A 19,078-nucleotide genomic window follows, 5' to 3' on the forward strand; every position below is an offset into this window, starting at 1 on the left:
GCCCGTCTGGGTCTGGGGACCAGGCAGCTCCCGGAGACCAGGCAGCTCTGCGCCTCGCAGCAGGCCCAGGGCAGAGAGGGCTGGGCGGGGGTACGCCTGGGGTCTCCCCGACTGGCCTTTGCACCTGCTCTGGCCCAAGGCCGCTGCCCTCCGTGTCCCCAGGAGCCCTCCAAGAGCCCATGGAACCTTCGACCTTTACCCCAAGGTGGGCGGGTATGTCCCTGCGCGCAGGTGTGCGCGCACACACACACTCACTCACTCACTCGTGCACAGCTTCAGCGGGTGTGGAGCCAGATGAGACAAGACACCCTGTGTGCTGGTGGCATCACCCTCAGGCAGGCCCCTGTCCCCTGACCAAGGTCCCACTCTGAGAAGTCACCCCTGCTCACAGGCAGGCCCCAGGAGGTGGCTGGAAGGGCTGGGAGTCCAGGCTCTCCTCCCCCTCCCCACTACGTTCCCTGGAGCCTGGCCTCAGGGACAGGAGCAGTGGGTGGGGCAGTCTTTGTTCTGGGCCTGCACTATCCATGCCTGGTCAGTGCCCAGGCCTTCTCTTCTCCACTCTCCTCCTCCCTTCGGCCTGGCAGTGTTTGGCAGGGACTTCCCTGCTGCCACCAGTGGGGCATCTTGCCAAACCAGTCTGATGGGTAGCTCAGAGGGGGGACTGGAAGCACCCACTGGGAGTGGTGGGAAAGGCAGCCCCACTCAAAGGTTGAAAACCGTCCTTGCCCCATACATAGGGCAGACTTGACAAGATCCCACCATGAAGGCAAAGGGAAGCAGCTGTTAGGATCCGAGTCTTTGCAAGCAGGCGAGAGAATGGAGAGAGCCAGGGCCTGAATCCGTGTCATTACTCCAAACTTTATTGCTCACAGAGTTCCCTGCAACTCGAACCCTGCAGTTCTTCATGTACTGGGGGCCGGGGTCTCTCCCTGGGGAGCAGGATGGCTCCTTGTAGATAGCTGGACAGAGGGCACCTTGGCAAGACTTGGGGACAAGATTTCCGAAGGAGGAATCTCAGGAGATAGATATCCCCTCATCCCCAGGGGCTGAGACTAGCAGGCTCCTCAACTCCCAGTGATTCACAGTTGATTAATGCTACATGAGTCCTGATCAGCTTCCCCCCTGAAAAGGAATTGGGGGGGGAGGGAGACTCATCTTAAATCTGGAGGTTTGACGGGATCACATGTGTGGAGATAGGTCAAGACTTGAGTCCCTTCACCCCATCTCCTAGTCTGCTTGTGCTAGTGACCTGCCCTCCTGGAGGGCAGCCGTGAAAGTGCTGTGAGGTCATCAGAGTGCAAAGTGCAGCTGGCAGTGCCCCCGTAACCTGGGGCAGGGCAGGGTCAGTGTGGGCATGATGCCTGAGCTGTGTCTCGGGAAGCTGGTGTGCAAGATGTTGGAAGCCGTGGCTCGGGTAACAGTAGCGCCTACATCTGCTGCTTTCTTTTCTGTCTTTCATCCTTATCCCCAGGCACTTCCTGTCAGGGAGGTCTCATGCCGTCGCCCGTTGCCCTTCACTTTACGGACGAGGGGATCGAGTGCCAGCTAGTCAGGGCAGTGCTGGGCCTGCAGCTCTGGGGAAGGCGTGGCCAGCAGCCACGGGGCACCAACGTGCGGACTGAGGACCACGTCACTGAAACACCTTCTTTGGTCCTTGGCTGAAACTGCGTTTAGCACAGGACCTGCGTTGCAATACCCTGAAGAACGTGGTGCATTCTCCCAGGGAGACTTCCCAGTCAGGCCTCCCTCCCTCCTTCTCTGTCTGAAGAGTGGCCAGGCCAGGCAAGGGGGTCGGAAGGCCCCGTTTACCCAAGGCTGGGCACACCTGCCACCTGGTCCTGTGCTGGACCTGGGTAGGGGTCTTTAGGCACTTGACACCCTCAGACCTGCGTAGAGGCTGAGAGGCTCACCCACCAGCAGGTCCCTCATGGGCCCCAAACTGCTCTCCCCTGACAAGTAGTCACTGATCCAGAGGGCCAGGCCAGCTCGTTTGAACCAGGTCAGAGAAGGCCCCCTCTGTTCCCTGTGGCAAGAGGCCTCTTGACTTCTTTCTCCTCCTCACGTGGGCACAGGGTGTTCTCTCGGTGGGTCAGGCAGGATGCAAGTGGGAAATCCTCGGAGGCATTTTGCTGGCGCCCCCTTTGCCCTGGTCCCACTGCTGAGATGCCTGGGAGCTGCCTGAGCCTGGCTCAGCGGCAGCATCGAGCGCCGAGAAGGAAGGCTCCTCTGGCTGAGTGGAGCCGGTGGCGGAGGCTGGGTTAGGGCCTGTTCTCCAGCTGGCCATGCTTGACCCTCCAACTCCAGGCGAAGCTGCCATCTGGGGCCAGGGTGCACTGCAGGTCGATGCCCGAGTCTGGCACCTCCATGTCGTAGCGCACAGGCTGCCCATCCTTGGTCACCAAGCTGAAGGCTGCGGCTGGGATCTGGGGCAGAGCAAAGCAGTGGGCCTGAGACACTGGCCTGGGCCTCAGAAGCTACCTAGAAGTATAAAGCTGCCGGTCTCCTCTCCCCCAGCCCTGGGAGCTACCTCCCTCCAGCCAAGCAGTGCACCTGAGGGCACCACCTGCCTTTCACCTGGTCCAAGTGCGGGTCCTGACAACCCCGCAGGCACTACTGCCGGCCTTGCCCCGAGACTTTGGGGGACATCCAAGGCCAACTATTCTCCACAGGCCATTTCTGCTCATTCAGAAGCCTTCCTCTGCCCTGAGCGTGTACCTGCCCCTTACCTGGCTGCTGATGCCAGTTGCAATGTCTCCCACCTTGACCCGGTGGAACTCCCGGATGTGTAGGTGTTCACCATTGAGAGACTGTATTTGCACTTTCACACCTAGAATGCAAGCAAGGTGACCCGTCAGGAAAGTGACTGCTGGCTCCCTGAGGAGCCCTAAGCAGAGGGAAGCAGGCTGGCTGTGAGGAAGCTGCATACATGCTATTTAGTCCGGAGTGGCCCTAAGGTTATATACACTTGCTAGGCCATTTTCTGTCAATACCAGAGTTTGCCCTGCACAGAGCAGAGAGCTAAAGGTGGCTTCCATGGGGAAGTAGTACTCCAGCACACGCACAAAGCAGAAAGTAACTGGAAACGAAGATCCCTAAGTTAGACCGCAGGCATCTTAGACTGTAATGTTCCCTGAGCTGAAGAGGCCTCTGGCCAGGCGGTGCAGGCTTGATAACCATGAGTCACACGGGCCTGGCGAGGGCCCGGGACTGTGAGCTGATGAAACCCTTGTTGTATTGAAATCACAACATAACTTATGCAACCAAGCCTGAAAATTAAATTCTATAATTTCTCTCTGCAATTCTGACTTCAGATCCCAGTGGAGGATCCCAGCAACCTTGTTCAGAGACATTCATTGCTCAGTTTCTTGATTCTAGGCCAAGGCTCTTGACTCTTGACTTCCGAGCTCTATCCACGGCCCACCAGGGGCAACAGTCCCTCTGCCCCAGCAGGAAAGGGCGAGCAGGGCCTTTGCTCTAAGCTGACTTAATGGCCAAGTACTTCAAGTTCTGGGTGCCAGGAGCCTTCCTCTCCCTTCGCCATGTGCCAGAGGAAGGGAGACAAAGCCCTCAGGCTCCCTAGTACCAGGTGGGTCAGGTGCTGGGGGCTGCTGAGCAGGTGGGTGCTGTACCATTGAAATAGCTTGGCGTGTCCGTGGGCCGCCCCCGGGCCAGCACCATGTTCCAGCTGGAGCTGCGAGCCTCAGCCTGGCTGCCCCACGAGTGCACGCCGGAACTCAGGGTGTCCCGCGAGCTCTGAGAGGCCTTTGACGGGTTCTGAAACAACAAAGCGGGGGCACAGACTCAGGGTGCTGGGCTCAGGGAACCATCTCTGGCCTTGGTCTGCTTGGGGCAAAGGGGACCCGGGCCCGCCCCTGCAGTGAGGAACTGCTCTTGTTCTAGGTTGGTGTATGGCTCCACTGGGCACTTTTGGGGCTCAGTAGGAGGCTGAGGTCATGAGGGGCCCCTGAGCTGGAAGAGGGTGAGGACTTTTTCTATGGGGACCAAGACCCAAGCCTCCTTCCCCACCATCCCCAGTGGCCAAACCATTCCTAATGTCTGGCAGTGCTGGCTGGAGACGGAGTATCTCACTCTGAGAAACCAAGGCCCCCTGCTCCAGTGAAGACCGCTCCCAGCAGGAAGGGGTGACCGCATCCCGCTCCCTTTCTTTACCCACTACTCGCACACAGCCCGTTCACCAGCTGGACACGAAGCCCCTGCTCTGTGCCCTGGTGCCCGGCTCACGGCCGACTCACCTTTTCGCTGTCATCTGACAGGGAGAGGCTGTCGACGCTGAGGCACGAGAGGATCTGCTCCTGTTCCTCCAGAGAAAACGGCTGGGACAGGCTGTTCAGAAATAATTCTGCAAAACGAAGCAGAAGGAGGCTGTGAAAGACTGGGAGAGGCCCGGCTGTGCGGCCAGGGGTCTTCCTGCACAGACCGCAGGGGCCGATCCACGGGGAAGGGGCTGGAAAGGGGAGGAAGTCTGGGGACCCAGAGGCCGTACCTATTTCCAGCTGCTGCAGTTCCTGTTCCGGGAAGGTGGCCTTCCGCTCTGGCGAGCTGGGGTTTTTGCTGGGGGCCGGGTCCAGGGAGGACAGAGGCAAGGGTTCCCACATCCCAGACTCCTCCTTGCCCCAGTTCAGGCTTGGGCACTTGTTTCGCTCTGGGGGATCTGGAGGTAGAGGAGGTTGGAGCTTGGGGGCCCCGCCTGTGGTGTCCTCGGCTGGCTGGGGCCCCGGGGCCCCTGGGGAGAGCTCCCCGGGCTGGGCTTGCAGGGTCTGGTGAGAGTGGGCTGGGTGTGGTGGCGGATGGCCTTGGAGTGCTGGCGGCAGATGTCTTGGCTCTCTGTACTCTCCCCTCCAAGGGCTCTTCAGACCTCCCACTACAAAACAGAGAGCACACGGGGTGAGGTGGCCACGGGCCAGCACCGAGCAGTGGGGAGGGCTCTGGCCTCACTGAGGGACACACTCAGGAGGGCAGCGTGCGCTCCAGAGGAGGCCGCTCCCATCGGATGGCCTCCTACAATGGCAAGTGGACAGTATTTCTGCTTTTTCATTCAATTTCTCCCTAGGTCACAGCAGCAAGTTGAAAAAGGACAGAATTGGCTCCAGACGAGGACTTTAATATTAATAGTCAAGAGAAGATTTAAAAACCGTTCTGGGGTAACACCAACTCAGAGTTCCCAGCTAAACTGCCTCCCTGACCTCCTCTCTACTCCTCCCTTCCCACAGGCTTCCCCAGGGCACCATTCTCTGGAGTGGGGGGCACTTCAGCCCCTAAGCATCCTTGTAACGTCCATGTTGGGGTTGGGGGCTAGAGAAGGTCCCTCTCCTGCCTTATTTATTCCCTTTTCATTCCCATAACCACGGCCTTTCCCCTGCCAACCTCCCAGGTAACAGTCCGTTACGTTCAATGTGCCATTTTGGGTTTGATCTCATTCTTGCAGAGCGTTTGTGGTTTTTATTTATCGAGTTTTTAATTTACAAAAAAGGCCTCGTGCTGTGGGCCCCGCTCCGCTGGTCCCCTTTCCACCAGCACTGTGTGTAAGCAGCCCGGCTGCTCTGTGAACATGGAGCTGCTTTAACTGCTGGGTGGTGCTCTGTGAGGCATCCCCCACCCTTGGCCTCTCTACCTCCCAGGGAAGGACACCCCACTGCACCCAATTCCCCTCCCGCAAACGAGGCTGCAGTGCCGTCCTCAGCGTGTCCGCTTAGCAGTGGTTCTCAACCTTCTGGCCCTTTAAATACAGCTCCTCATGTTGTGACCCAACCATAAAATTATTTTCGTTGCTACTTCATAACTGTAATGTAGCTACTGTTATGAATCGTCATGTAAATATCTGATATGCAGCATGGTGTTAGGCGACCCCTGTAAAAGGGTCATTCGACCACCAAAGGGGTCGCGACCCACAGGTTGAGAACCACTGGCTTAGGGATTTGGTGAGAACCCCTTTGGCAGCGCCCCCCGTGGAGGGCGGCTCCCAGGTCTGCGGGTGTCTGCCTGAGTGCTGACCAAGGCTCTGGCAGGCACCCTAGCAGAGCCTGCGGCCTCCTGTCCCACATCCCCACCAGTGCTTGGTGCTGCCAACTTCCAGGCTCTGTCGCTCAAATGGCTGGAGAGTGACAGCTGGCTCTGGTGCACATTCTCTGATGACTAATGAGTTTGGGCCGCCTTTAGATGTTGTGACCCCCTCCCCCATCTCTTGAGCATGGCCTCTGCACAGTCTTACCAACCCTGATGTTCCCCTGGGGAAACCAAGGCTCCGGCGGCCGAGTGCCTTGCTCCCGACCACTACGCTAGCCGCAGCCTCCCTGGCCCTCCGGCCAGCACAGGCTCTTACCGCGCTGCAGCGCCAGGTGGACCTTCCCCCCCAGCTCTAGCGCAGATGCTCGCTGGACAGGCTCTTTCCGCAGCCCCTCCTCGATGGCCTGGGCTGTGAGAGGGGTGCAGGAAGGCGGGATCTCCCTCACAGGCGGAGGCTCGCTGGCAATCTGGGGGTCAAAAAAGCAACACGTGAGGCCCTGCTGGCATGGCTCCGTGGTTGAGCGCTGACCTATGAACCAGGAGGTCACGGTTCGATTCCTGGTCAGGGCACATGTCCAGTTGTGGGCTCGATCCCCAGTAGGGGGCATGCAGGAGGCAGCTGATCAATGATTCTCATCACTGATGTTTCTATCTCTCTCCCTCTCCCTCTCTGAAATCAATAAAAATATATTCACAAAACAAAAAAGCAACACGTGAGGCCTGCCTCCCCCCCATTTCCCAGGTTTCTCTTCTTGCTTCTCTCCACTCTCCCACCCGGCTGTGCTGGGGGGTTGGTCATGAGGACTGGAGGGACCTGGGGGAGAGTGAAGTCTGAGACTTTTCCAAGAAAAGGGAAAAAGACGGTGCAAGTAGGAGAGGTCAGAGCCAGGCAGCAAGACGCCCAGGACCTCCGGGCCCAGCCTGTCAGGAGGCAGGCAGAGGGGGCCCAGAGTGTAGAGCTAGGAGAGCTCAGACCTGAGGGAGCTCAAGGAGATTCCTCACCTAGGATCTCCCCTTGGCCCCTCAGATTCGGGGGACACGTATTTTAGCCAGGATCCCACATTTATGAGGCCTCTTCCTGTTCCCTGCTCCCATCTGCCACTGCAGAGCAGCTAAAATGCAAGGCCACCTCCAGGCTGCAGCCAGAGCCCCGTAGCCCTGCTGGCTGTCCCTCCTGGCTGTCTCAGGTGCTGTCACTGACCTTGAGGCAGAGCGGCCCTCGGAAGTACTGGGTCCAAGGGTGGCAGCCGTTGAGCATATGCAGCATCATGCAACAGCTGCTCCACACGTCCACCTTGGCATCACAGGGCTTGCCCATCACCACCTCTGGAGCCATGTGGGTCTCTGTGCCAGGGATGTAGTCCCCTGAGGAGGCAAGGGAGACAGAAGTCACCTGTGACCTCTGATAGGCAAGAGCTTCGGCAATGACCACCCAAGTCTGTTCCTGAGATGCCTTGAACTTGTCTGTGTTAAAGTGCTTTCATATCACACCTGCTGGGGATGAGCTAAGTCAGGGGTTCTGCTGGGACTGGTACAAAGAATACATCATCCAAATATGGACGCTGCCCTTTGGACCAAATCCTTTAGGTGCTTTTTTAAAATGGGGAGGGGCCTGGACATTGAAAATTAGGTTGTAGAAGACTAATGAATGGTATCATATTCCTGAAATTTTAGTAAGTGAAAAAAAGGAAAACTTATGTTCATTAAGGCTAGAACAGTGGTTCTCAACCTGTGGGTCGCGACCCCTTTGGCGGTCGAACGACCCTTTCACAGGGGTCGCCTAAGACCATCCTGCATATCAGATATTTACATTACAATTCATAACAGTAGCAACATTACAGTTATGAAGTAGCAACGAAAATAATTTTATGGTTGGGTCACAACATGAGGAACTGTATTTAAAGGGCCAGATGGTTGAGAACCACTGGGCTAGAAGGACTGATACCAGATGTAAATAGCATTTTTTGTTCTGGTGATCTACAGTTTTTATTTCTGTTTAGCTCTAGTTCCTGCAAATATATTAGAAAAGGAATTATTTTTTGTAATAAGAAAACCCCCAAGTTATTTTAGAGTGGAGGGCAGGTGTCCATGTTCAATTTACATCTTCAGAATCACCATCACAACCCTTTAACAACAAGTAAGCACTTTTTTCCAAAAGGTTGTTTTTCCTTTGATCAAAAGGAAACTACTTTATGCTTAATGTTATAAATGAAAAAAAAGCAGGGCACAGAATTGGGTTATAATGGCCTTAACTATGTACAGAAAAAAAATCCAAAAATACCTGGAAGGAATTATCTAAAATTTCATGATTATCTTTCTGAGAAAGGAAAATGGTGAGAATTCCTTTTTTCCTCCCCTTCTATACCATTTAACTCTGTAGTTGCAAAATATCTTACAGTGGGTGTAGATGACTTTAATAATCAGAAAAATATAAGTTAAAAAGTTAAAACCAGATATTTCTCCAGCTACACAGCTCAGGCCTTTGTGCCTCCAGAACCTGCTCTCAAAGGCGCAGGAAGCCCTGACTGGTTTGGCTCAGTGGATGGAGCGTCGGCCTGCGGACTCAGGGGTCCCGGGTTCGATTCTGGTCAAGGGCATGTACCTTGGTTGCGGGCACATCCCCAGTAGGGGGCGTGCAGGAGGCAGCTGATCGATGTTTCTCTCTCATCGATGTTTCTAACTCTCTATTCCTCTCCCTTCCTCTCTGTAAGAAATCAATAAAAAATATATTTAAAAAAAAAGGCGCGGGAAGGCCGAGGTCACAGGCTGGGAGCACAGCTCTCCCAGAAGGCCAGACAAGAGGGATGGAGCCATGGAAGCGTCGGGGAGAAGACCTGGGACCTAGGGCCGGGCACGCAGCCTTTCCATTCTCCTGTGTAAAGGGAACATCAGAAACGAGCAGCTGACACGCGTCATTGCATTTAAGTCCGACAAAAGCCTTGTAATACTCTAGGGTGGTTGTGGGGCTGAAGCATGTTGGTGGACATAGTGCTCACACCTCTGATTCCGTTACGGAAGGTACAGGACAGGGCTAATACTAAGGCTGCTGGCTATGATCATCATGGAGATAGGCGGGGGTGGGGGTGGGGCTGGGGAGGGAGGGCATGGGCTTACCTGTGAGCAAGGAATTCCCCAGGCCATCAGGTCGAAGGCACACAGCATGGCCAAAGTCACAGAGGGCTGCCCGGCTCCCATCCTTGGACAGGAGCACGTTGTCAGCTGCCGGGCCGCCCCGGGGAAGAAGAGGAACAGGTGAGTCACGTCGGGCCCGGCCCACCCTGGACCTCCAGTGAGGCAATTTTCTGGCTGACCCTCCATGGCAGCTGCTGCTTTTGATTAGGCTCATTCGTCATGGAGGAAGGGAGGAGGGTATCAGTTCAGGCTCAAGGCAGGCAGCAGGCAGGCGTTCCAAGAGTGAGGGGACAGGGGCAGAGTTTACTCAGCTCTGCGGCCTCCCTCCCCCCAGTGGTCACCCGTGTGTAGTGGGGAACCACCCACTGAGGGCTTAGAGAACACTTCCCCTTCCCACGCACAGCCCTGTCATCCTGGCCTCGGCCCTGCCCCTGGAGATGACCAGGGAGCCCAGCAGACTGGGGAAGAAGTCGGCAGGACGGGAGAGGAAGAAGCCCGCCGGGACCAGGGCCTCACCTTTGACATCGCCGTGCAGGATCCTGCGGGTGTGGAGGTATTCCAGCCCTTCCAGGGCCTGGCCCAGGTAGTAGAGGGCTCGGTCCTCCGGCAGACGGCCCATCTGCTTGATGAGCTGGCCCAGGGAGCCACCTGGAGACCAAGGGCCAGCCTTTACATGGGGCTCTTCCAGGCCTCCAAGCCGAGGACAAGGGCGGGTGGTGGAAAGCAGGCCTTTCCCACCAATGCCACAGGGTCAATAGGTTAAAAACGGATGGACTGGGGACCAAGGTGAACCTGGTAAGACTCGGGAAAACCCTGGGCTCTGAATTTTGAGGGAGAAGGGGTGGGACCTCGCTCCTCACCTTCCAGCAGCTCCATGAAGATGTTGACCCAAGGACCTTCCTTCACTGCTCCATACAAAGGGACGATTCTGGGCGAAGTCAGCCCGGCACAGGACATCAGCTCTTCTGCCCGAAACTTTTCCACTCGCACCTGAAAGGGCCCGGAGGTGGCTGTGAGTCAGGGTGAGGGGCCAGGGCGCGCTCCCTGTCATCCTGTCAGGACCCAGATGCTCCCCGCACAGAGCCTGCTGACGTGCTCAGTGACGATTCTGAGGCCAGGCAGGGCCCTGGTGGGCCTACAGGCCCTTCAGAAACCAAACTGTGTACCCCTGGGGTCAGGGGCAACTCCCAGGACTTGATTAAAGTTCTGAGGGGCTGACGGGTGTGAAAACACAAAAACTTGCAATCTTCATCCTGGCTCTCAGCAGGCTGCCCACCCTCAAACCCTCAAATCTGCCAAACACAGAACTTTTTTTTCTTTCCCCCAGCACAAATGCCTGGGCAATTTCTAGACACAGGACCTCTCCTCTATCAACACCCATGACGACTCCTCAGATGCTGGGTTCTGAATCTTATCAAGACTCTGAATGTCAGTGCCTCTGATCCTCAGCACCCTTCTCACTCTCATGCTGGTCTCTCTCCTCCCAGGATGTCCATGTGGACGGCACAGTGCTCTGTGTGCAGCTGTTTCCCTAGCATCTGGGCACAGAAGGCTTCCGGGGAGGGGTTTGGCCAAGGACCCTCCCGCTGGGGACTGGCTGGCCGGAGCACCCCCTCTCCTTTCTGCAGGGACCAGCATGGGGTGGCAGGAAGGAACAGACCCTCATACAAGCACCCTGCGCAGAGACCCTCGCTCAGCCACTTCTAAAGGCAGATCAATTCCCCTAAACCCTGTTTCCATAAGTGAAAGGTGGGGGCAGTGGCCTCTGCTCCTGGGAAGAGTGAGCATTTGGAGGGGTGACAGCCAGCACCGGGCCTGGCAACCAGTGGTGCTCAGGAAATGCTAGCTTCCCACCTCCTCCTCCAGCTCAAGTAAGAGCAGCTGAGGAAATGCTTGGGCTTCCTGAATAGACTTTCCTCCCGGCTCCTGGGGGTTCTCGTGTTCGCCTAGCAGTGGTTCTCAACCTTCCTAAGGCCGCGACCCTTTAATACAGTTCCTCATGTTGTGGTGACCCCCAACCATAAAATTATTTTCGTTGCTACTTCATCACTGTAATTTTGCTACTGTTATGAATCGTGATGTAAATATCTGATATGCTATATGTGTTTTCCGATGGTCGCGACCCACAGGTTGAGAACCGCTGGAGAGGTACCACCAGGGGGCGCCAGGGGTAGCAGAACAGGCTGGAAAAAATCAGTCAGGACCTGGCCGTTTTCTTTGGAGGGAGACGTGCTGCCTTGGCAAACAGCTCTGACAATGTGGGGTTTTTGGACTTTTGCCTATCAGTGGAAAATGTCTCTCTCCTGGTTACATACAGAATACTATATCTGGTTTTGTTAATGAACTCGCATGAACTTTGATTCTTTGTCAGTGTTTCCAGCTCTGAACCCGAGTTGGAGCTAATTCACCAACGGGACTTGTTTGTAAATGTCTGTAAACGGAGTGCTCCCAAACTGTTAGTCGAAGCACCTTGGAGCATCGCCGAGAACTTCGAAGGCCACGCCAGAATATTTTACTTTGGGGGCAATAGCAACGATGTACGTTTATGGGACGTCGAGTAAACTGCTGGCTTGAGGTAGTTCACTTCAACACTAGGTTGCAGAGTATTCCTTTGATGGTAGATCTTTATGAGATGAGGTTTTCGGAGGTTGCTGTGATACATACTTCGGGGGGAACGTGGGGAGCAGGAATCGAAGGTGATGGTGTCCAATCTGATTTCAAAGTCTGAGAAGTTGTGCAGTGCCCAACAACGAGTGCATCCCAGTAGTAATTACGGTTAAGGACAGAAGAAAATTTTTCTTTCAGTTTCTATGTGTTGTTTTCAAATGGCTACTAAGTTGTTAGGATAAAGACATTATTGGACCTAATTCCTTAATCAATGGAACTGTTAGGTACTTGTTTCGGCCTGGGGTGCCATGAAAACATTACTGAGACATGAAGAGCTGTGAAAGAAAGTTTGGGGACCCCTGCTTTAACTTTTAAGAGATTCGTAAGTCCCTCTAGAGTGGCCCGGCCATGTTAAGAGTGTTCCCACCCACCCAGCCAAAGGGGGGTCAAAGGAGACTCTTCAAAACACGAGGTGGTTTAGAAACCTGTGCCAGCTCAGGGAGAGCAGGCTGGCAGGGCGGTCCCGAGGGAGCCAGGTGGGGAGAACACAGGCTGTACAGCCAGGCCAGCCGCCCATCTGGTCCACCTCCCCGCTCTGGACTTCAGTGTCCTCACCCAGAAAGTGAGGGACTGGGCTAGATAAGGATGTTAACGAGAACTAATATTTAATACACACTTAACATATGCCAGGTACTATTCTACACTAATCAGTGGTTATTTACATCTTGCAATAGCCTGTGAGCTGGTATTCCCATTATCTCCACAGAGCAGGTGCTTGGCAGCAGCTGGCTTTACTTGGCCAAGGCCACGCTATCCCAGGTCAGTGGCAGAGTTAAAAGGAGGCTCCCAGAACTCCATGCTTGAGCCAGATGTTCTCAAATGAATGGTTCTTAACCCTCTTTGGGCCACAGATTCCTTTGAAAATCTGATAAATAACACGGACCCTTCCCCATAAAAATGTGTGTGTGCATCTATACATCACACTCACATACACACAGAGGAGACATGGACCCTATGAACTCATCCGCTGCTAGGAATGAGAGCTTATATATTGGCTGTTAAAAGCACTAGCGCAATGCATATGTATCAGTAAGGAAATCTGCCCATGACATATTATTACATGAAGAAAACATGGTACAGAATAACCTCTAGGGTACAACCTCATGTTAATAAAGACAACAACTACATGTTTATATATGCATAACAAGTCTAAAATGATTTATGTTAAAGAATAGTTACCTCTGAGAATGGGGACAGGGAACAGGGAAACTTTTGCTTTTTGGGTATCATTTGAATTCTTTTATAATGAGCCTATATTTATTTGCAATTAAAAAGTAAGATCAGCCCTAGCTGGTTTGGCTCAGTGAATAGAACACTGGCCTGTGGACTGAAAGGTCCCGGGTTCGATTTCGGTCAAGGGCACATATGCCTGGGTTGCGGGCTCAACCCCCAGTAGGGGTCGTGCAGGAGGCGGCCGATCAGTGATTCATCACTGATGTTTCTATCTCTCTCTCCCTCTCCCTTCTTCTCTGAAATCAATAAAATTATATTAAAAAAAAAGTAAGATCACACAAAACCTTAAAAAACAAAAACTCTACATTAAACCCCAGATTCATGACCAATCAGCATTTGACCTGGGGCCATGGATGTTCTAGAAGGAGGACCAAGGAAGCGCTGTCCTCACCGCGTGCTGGATCCTCCCCAGGGAGCATTAGACAGTGCACGACTTGCTCTGACCCTATGTGCAGCCTGACCTCTGACCCCGTCCCCCCATCCTACTCCTCAGCGGGGAACTGGCTCTCAGATTTTCCAGATGAACATCCTAAAGGACCCCACTGCCTGCCCTCTCTCCCCTCCTCGGGAGACAGGAGAGCAGGGCGGGGCTGTCCCCAGCCAAGGGCGGGGCTGTCCCCAGCCCACAAGCCGCCCCACTGAGACCGTGGACAGCGGGAGGGGAGCTGGGGGAGTGGATGCTCCAGCAGAAGCAGACGCGCTGAGTGGATGGGTGGGCAGCCGAGTGGTGCTTGGAGCTTCCCTCTCTGCCTTGGTGAGGGACGGAGGATGTGTCCTCTTCTACTATATTCGGGTTGTTTACCTTGTTGCCTGGGACTCTGACAACCTCATCAGGGGAACAGCTGAGAAGCCCGGTGACTAAGCCCCCAGCACTGACCATTCATCTCCAGGACACTTCACACCCTCTCGGGAGGGACAGCTGCGCCTTCTCCGATGGCCTGGGGAGGGAGCTGCTGCTGAAGAGGTCAGGCACGAGGCCCGGGCATCCCAGGGGAAGATGACCCACGCTGGCAGGAACTCCGCACATGTTCTGGTCAGTGGGGGCTGGCGAGGGCAGAGCTTGCTTATTTGAGACAGTATGTCTGAAGTTTGGGGTAATACCTACGGATAGTCCCCTCTCGTCCTGTCGCCCTGAGGCTCCAACTGTAGAACTCTAACACCCTGGCCCAGGTACAAGCCAGGGAAGCCAGGTGTATCAATGCCACAATTTGTATCTTCACCCCTTAAAGCCACAGGCATCCATGGCAGCGGCAGAGTTGATGTCCACTCGGCACAGGCCCTGGTCTGGCTACTTGGTTCCTTTCCATTTAGGGACCAGAATGTCCTTGACAAAAGCCGCTTGATAACAAGGTCCATCTCTCAGCTAGTCTGTTTCACCTTGCCAGCGGGCCAAGGAAATGGCCCCCAGAAATGTTTCTGATTTCTGGCTTCAGAGGTCCTGGATGCTGGCCTGGGGCCAGGGACCAAGTGGCTTCCAGTCAAGATGAGCTGAGAGCCAGAGGGAGGAGAAAAGGGGGCAGAAGGGGAGCAGGGTTGACACCTTCCAGGTGTGTGGATGTGCGGCTGGTGGGCCTGTGTGTGACTTGACAGAAGGAGGCCTCCGTTTCAGGCCCAGCCGTGGCTTTGGGCAAGGCACGTGGCTCTCTGGTCTCAGTTCTAACATGGTGAGGTGAGAGAGTGGAGAGGTGATGCAGGCCTGTGTCTCTAGTTGAATCCTAGGACCACAAGTCCTTCTCCCCACTCTCCTTGAGAAGTGTTTCAGAGGCGGATTCAGGTCAGACAAGCCTGCGTCTCTTGCTAAGTCTCATTTCCTCATAATGTCCATCACCCAGGACCAAACTCAAACCAGATCTGACTCCCCCGACGCACAGACTCCTCCAGGAGGCACCTGTCAGGTGGGGGTGTTGCTCTTGCAATTGCCTTATGGCCCAGGTGTGGTGGCCCTACTATGTGGTTAGGGGTTTCGGCCTCACATGCATGTCATGGCGATCCACCCGTCTTCCAGGGTTACCTGCCCCTGGCATGGCCTCGGGAGTGGCCCAGGCCGCGTGCACACTCTCAGATCCCCTCTCACTTACACGCATAACAAGCGCAGCTCCCAGACGGAGCCAGGGCAGCCAGGAGAGCCGGGCTCCGTTAGCAAGTTAGACCCACGCCACCCTGGGCCTACCTCGAAGGAAGGCAGAGGGAGTGCAGCAGGCGCCCTGGCCTCCCTCTCCAGCCCCTGGAGCTCTGGCACACGTTTTGGGGCCTACCTTTTTGACAGCACACTGGAAGCCAGTCTGCTTGTCCTCCATCCTGTGCACCTCTCCGAAGGAGCCTCTGCCCAGGCAGGGCTGGCGTGTGGCCCAGTGGACCTCCTCTCGGTACTCGTAATCCACCGGCTTCAGTTTCTGGAGTTGGCGGAGAGAGGCCCGTTTCAGTGGCCAGGCCACAGGGGGACGAAGCGTTACAGTTAGGAAGGCTGCCAGGCTGGGGCTGAGCCCTCACAACCAAAGACATCACCGAGTTGGGGTTGGGAGGGCAGGACCCAGAGAGGGGGTTATGGGAATTAGGTGAAGGCGAATGAGTGCCTCACGTGCTGCCGGAGGCAAGCAGGTCCGTGGATGAAAAGCCTCCCAGACTTGTGGTTGTGGGACAGAAACGGACATTGAGTCAATGTTGACAATGAGAAAATATAACTCAGGAGCTAAAAGGAAGAAGAAAGGGAAGGACAGGGAAGGGGGCAGGGGCCAAGGGATAACATCAAAGATGGATGGAATAAAGCCCAGAAATGTAAGCGTGGGAAATCATTTACGGTTACAAAATTATCTAGTAAGAGAACTAGAGGAAAAGGGGAAGACGGGGAGGAGTGAAGGAGGGCCAGATCCTCATGTCTCACATCGGGGTCCTGGGTAACTTCTGAAGGTGATATTTGCTTATTCCCATTTCTCAGCATATGTATTATTCATATAACACACGCACACAATCAGCAGTAATGAGGTAACCAATCAGACTAAAAACAGAAATAGCTAAAAAGACGGAAAAGTGAGCCTGGAGGTTGAGTGGGTGACTATGCTTTTCATCAGCGATAGCAATTTGCTATGATTTCATCTTTTTATCCCATGCCTGCGTGATCTTGATAAAGAGAAAAAACCTAAAGGGTGGGAACTTGACAGTGGGTCTGGCAGGTTTCCAGCGACGCCCTTTCTTCCATAGCAGGTCCCCCTGACTCCCAGCTGCTACCCTTGACCCTGGACTTGGTGGTGGTGAGAGTGGTATGCGTGTGCTTGAGGGATTAGTTACCTCAGTAAGCAGGACTCCCTCGCTGTCCTCAGTTTGGGGGCTGGGCTTCTGGGGCCTGGAGCCCCCCGCCGACCAGGTCTTGGCCAGGCTGGCCAGGCTGTGGGCCTGGCCAGAGCTCACGCTTCCTTGCAGGGCGTGCACCAGGTACTCCTCCACAGAACACTTCTCATGAGTGCCACAAGGTGGGCGGCTGGGCTCCAGGGGTGGGCCAGGCAGCGGCTTCTGACTGTCTCTATAGGCTAGTTTGCTCAGGGGTGGGCCAGGCAGGGGCTGATGGCTGTCTACACAGGCCAGTTTGCCCAGGAAGGCCTCTAGGGGGTGAGGTTTCCAGGGCTGGAGGGGGTGGAATGGGAAGGGATGGGGCAGTCTGCCGTAGGGGAAGGGGTGAGCAGGCTGGGGCAGGGGGCCTACATCCTGGGGGTGGTGGAGTTTCCACACGTGGTTTAGACATTGCAAAGGGCTGATCAGTTTGTGGAGTTCCGACCGGGGCAGTGCTGGCCGTAGGCCTTCCCCAAGTTTCTTAAAACAGAGTTGGCCAAGGCCTGGCTCCTTCAGAGGCTTGGTGAACTGGAGGGCGTTGCTAATATATGGGGAGCCAAGTGGGGACTCGTCCTCCTGTGGGGAAAACACAGGTGTTAGGACATAGGGCCAGGCCAAGGCTCTGGTGCTGTGCCAAGGGCCCCGTGAGCCGGTTCTGGGGATGACGGTGGGGCTCACCTGCACAGGGACTGTGCAGCTCTCCTGCTCGGGGGTTCTGGGGAGCGGTCGGGCCACGGCCACTCCCGCCTGAGCCAGGGACTTCGAGCTCTTCTTCTTGCGTTTCTTCCGGGCTTTGCTGCGACGCTTCCCCTTCCAACACACACGGGCCATTTTGCCCTCAGTTGCGTGGGCCACATTGTTGGGGATCTGATCAAGGCTCTCAGACTGGCTGTCAAAAAGGGGACAGATATGCATTTTGAACGTGAGGAGGCAGGAAGACATAACTGCTTAGGTAACGGCGGTCAGTCATAGACAAATCGCTCGGTACTTAAGTGAACCTGGGGACATTCTTAAGCCCCAGGAGCCTCCGTTTTCTCATTTATAAAGTGGGGGTAGTGTTTCTGCAGGTGGCGAGGTGGAAAGAAACAGCTCACTGACCAGCCAGTGTGGCTCAGTGGTTGACCTATGAACCAGGAGGTCACGGTTCCATTCCCTGTCTGGGCACATGCCCAGGTTTCGGGCTCTATCCCCGGTGTGGGGTGTGCAGGCGGCAGCTGATCAATGATTCTCTCTCATCATTGATGTTTCTGTCTCTCTCTCCCTCTTCTTGCCTCTCTGAAATCAATAAAAATAAAAAAATAAAAAAGAAACATCTCATTTAAAAAGCCTACCTCAGTGCCTGGCCCCAAAGGCAAATTTCCCCTAAGCCATTATTATTGGGGCTGGGTGTTCAGGGCACACGCTTCTCTCCCTGCTCTCCAAGGGGGGAGTCCCTGGAGGGCCCAGCAGGTGGCGCGTGGCTCTGAGGGTCACTCCGTGGTGGGCATTGACTCTAACTGACAAGGGTTTGCTTCTGTCACCTCCAGAAGAAGGGACAGGTGAGAACGGTCACCTCTGATCTCTGGTGGCCATAGGAATGTGAGGAGCCACAGAAACAAGACATCTTGCCTGGGCTGGTGACCAGGGGCCAGGGGAGGCTGGCTTTCTCTGATGGCCTCCCCACCGCCATGGATCTCACTGGCTCTTTCCCCTGCCAGGTATTAAGGCACTGGCAACGGCTTCTGGAAGGATGGCTGCCAAACAGCTGTGGACAGACCTCGGCCTTAGCCACCCTCACACACAGGAGGCAGACGCACCCCAGTCCGGCCGCCAGAGGCCTGCTAGAGGCCTACACGCTTCTCTCAAGGAGCTCAAAGAGTGGTTCCCTCAGGAACCCTTCCCCTGGGAAAAAGGCATGAGGGGCAGTGTAAACATTGAGCATTTATGGGTTCAAGGGCAGCGGTTCTCCCCACAACCTTTTTTTAAAAATATATTTTTATTGATTTCAGAGAGGAAGAGAGAGGGAGAGATAGACAGAAGCATCAATGATGAGAGAGAATCATCGATTGGCTGCCTCCTGCACGCCCCCCACTGGGGACTGAGCCCGAAACCGGCTCATGTGACCTTGACTGGAATTGAACCCGGATCCTCCAGTCAGCAGGCTCTATCCACTGAGCCAAACCGGCTAGGGCCCCACAGCCTTTTTATCACTAGCAGTTTCCATATTGCAATGATAAAAAAGTCCGCCTGGCGGTAGAGGAGGAAGTAGTTTCCAGGTTCAACTTTCAGTTGCCAAAATTCATCCTTGGGGAAGGGGAGCCTGGGACCAGACTGAGCCTCGCTTGGCCGCCCAGGGCCCCGGAGCTGTGGGTCTGCCTGTTTCCAAACCCTCATCCCGCCGGGTGTCCCACAGGAGAAAAGACACTGCAGGTTTCTCCCACAGTCAGGGTGGCCCCTCGGCCTGCACTATGGTCACGGACCAGCGAAAAAGTGATTTCTGTTCCCAGCGCCCTCCCTGTTGATGGGAAATGAGGGGGAGCAGCAAGGACTCTGAGCAGAATAAAAATAAAATGTCAAGCTGATGCGACCCAGAGGCAGTCATCCACACGCTGTGAAAAGCTTTTGAAAAGCTTATTTGGCTGAGAGAGCAGCTCAGCCAGGAAAGCCTGGGCGGGTTCCAAGGGCTGCACCACAGGTGCTGGAGGAGGGAGCCAGGGGT

At 55.1% G+C, this 19,078-nt stretch overlaps 1 protein-coding gene across 1 annotated transcript in view; it reads right to left on the reverse strand.

The window, feature by feature from the left end:
* Window positions 1-843: 843 nt before the first annotated feature.
* The window catches only part of MAP3K14 (mitogen-activated protein kinase kinase kinase 14), a 43,722-nt gene continuing 25,487 nt past the window's right edge, over window positions 844-19,078 (reverse strand). The window contains exons 4-16 of the mRNA XM_081110858.1: window positions 17,059-17,269; window positions 16,342-16,956; window positions 15,312-15,449; window positions 10,017-10,146; window positions 9,673-9,804; window positions 9,139-9,243; window positions 7,226-7,389; window positions 6,341-6,491; window positions 4,505-4,882; window positions 4,254-4,360; window positions 3,630-3,774; window positions 2,727-2,827; window positions 844-2,423 (exon numbers count right to left, since the gene is read on the reverse strand). Of these exons, the coding sequence (XP_080966984.1) occupies window positions 2,259-2,423; window positions 2,727-2,827; window positions 3,630-3,774; window positions 4,254-4,360; window positions 4,505-4,882; window positions 6,341-6,491; window positions 7,226-7,389; window positions 9,139-9,243; window positions 9,673-9,804; window positions 10,017-10,146; window positions 15,312-15,449; window positions 16,342-16,956; window positions 17,059-17,269 (2,542 nt within the window). The 3' untranslated portion in view covers window positions 844-2,258. The remainder of the gene's footprint in view (window positions 2,424-2,726; window positions 2,828-3,629; window positions 3,775-4,253; window positions 4,361-4,504; window positions 4,883-6,340; window positions 6,492-7,225; window positions 7,390-9,138; window positions 9,244-9,672; window positions 9,805-10,016; window positions 10,147-15,311; window positions 15,450-16,341; window positions 16,957-17,058; window positions 17,270-19,078) is intronic.

The sequence above is a fragment of the Myotis nattereri genome (assembly GCF_964212035.1).
Source record: "Myotis nattereri genome assembly, chromosome: 16".
In the NCBI taxonomy this organism is placed as follows: domain Eukaryota; kingdom Metazoa; phylum Chordata; class Mammalia; order Chiroptera; family Vespertilionidae; genus Myotis; species Myotis nattereri.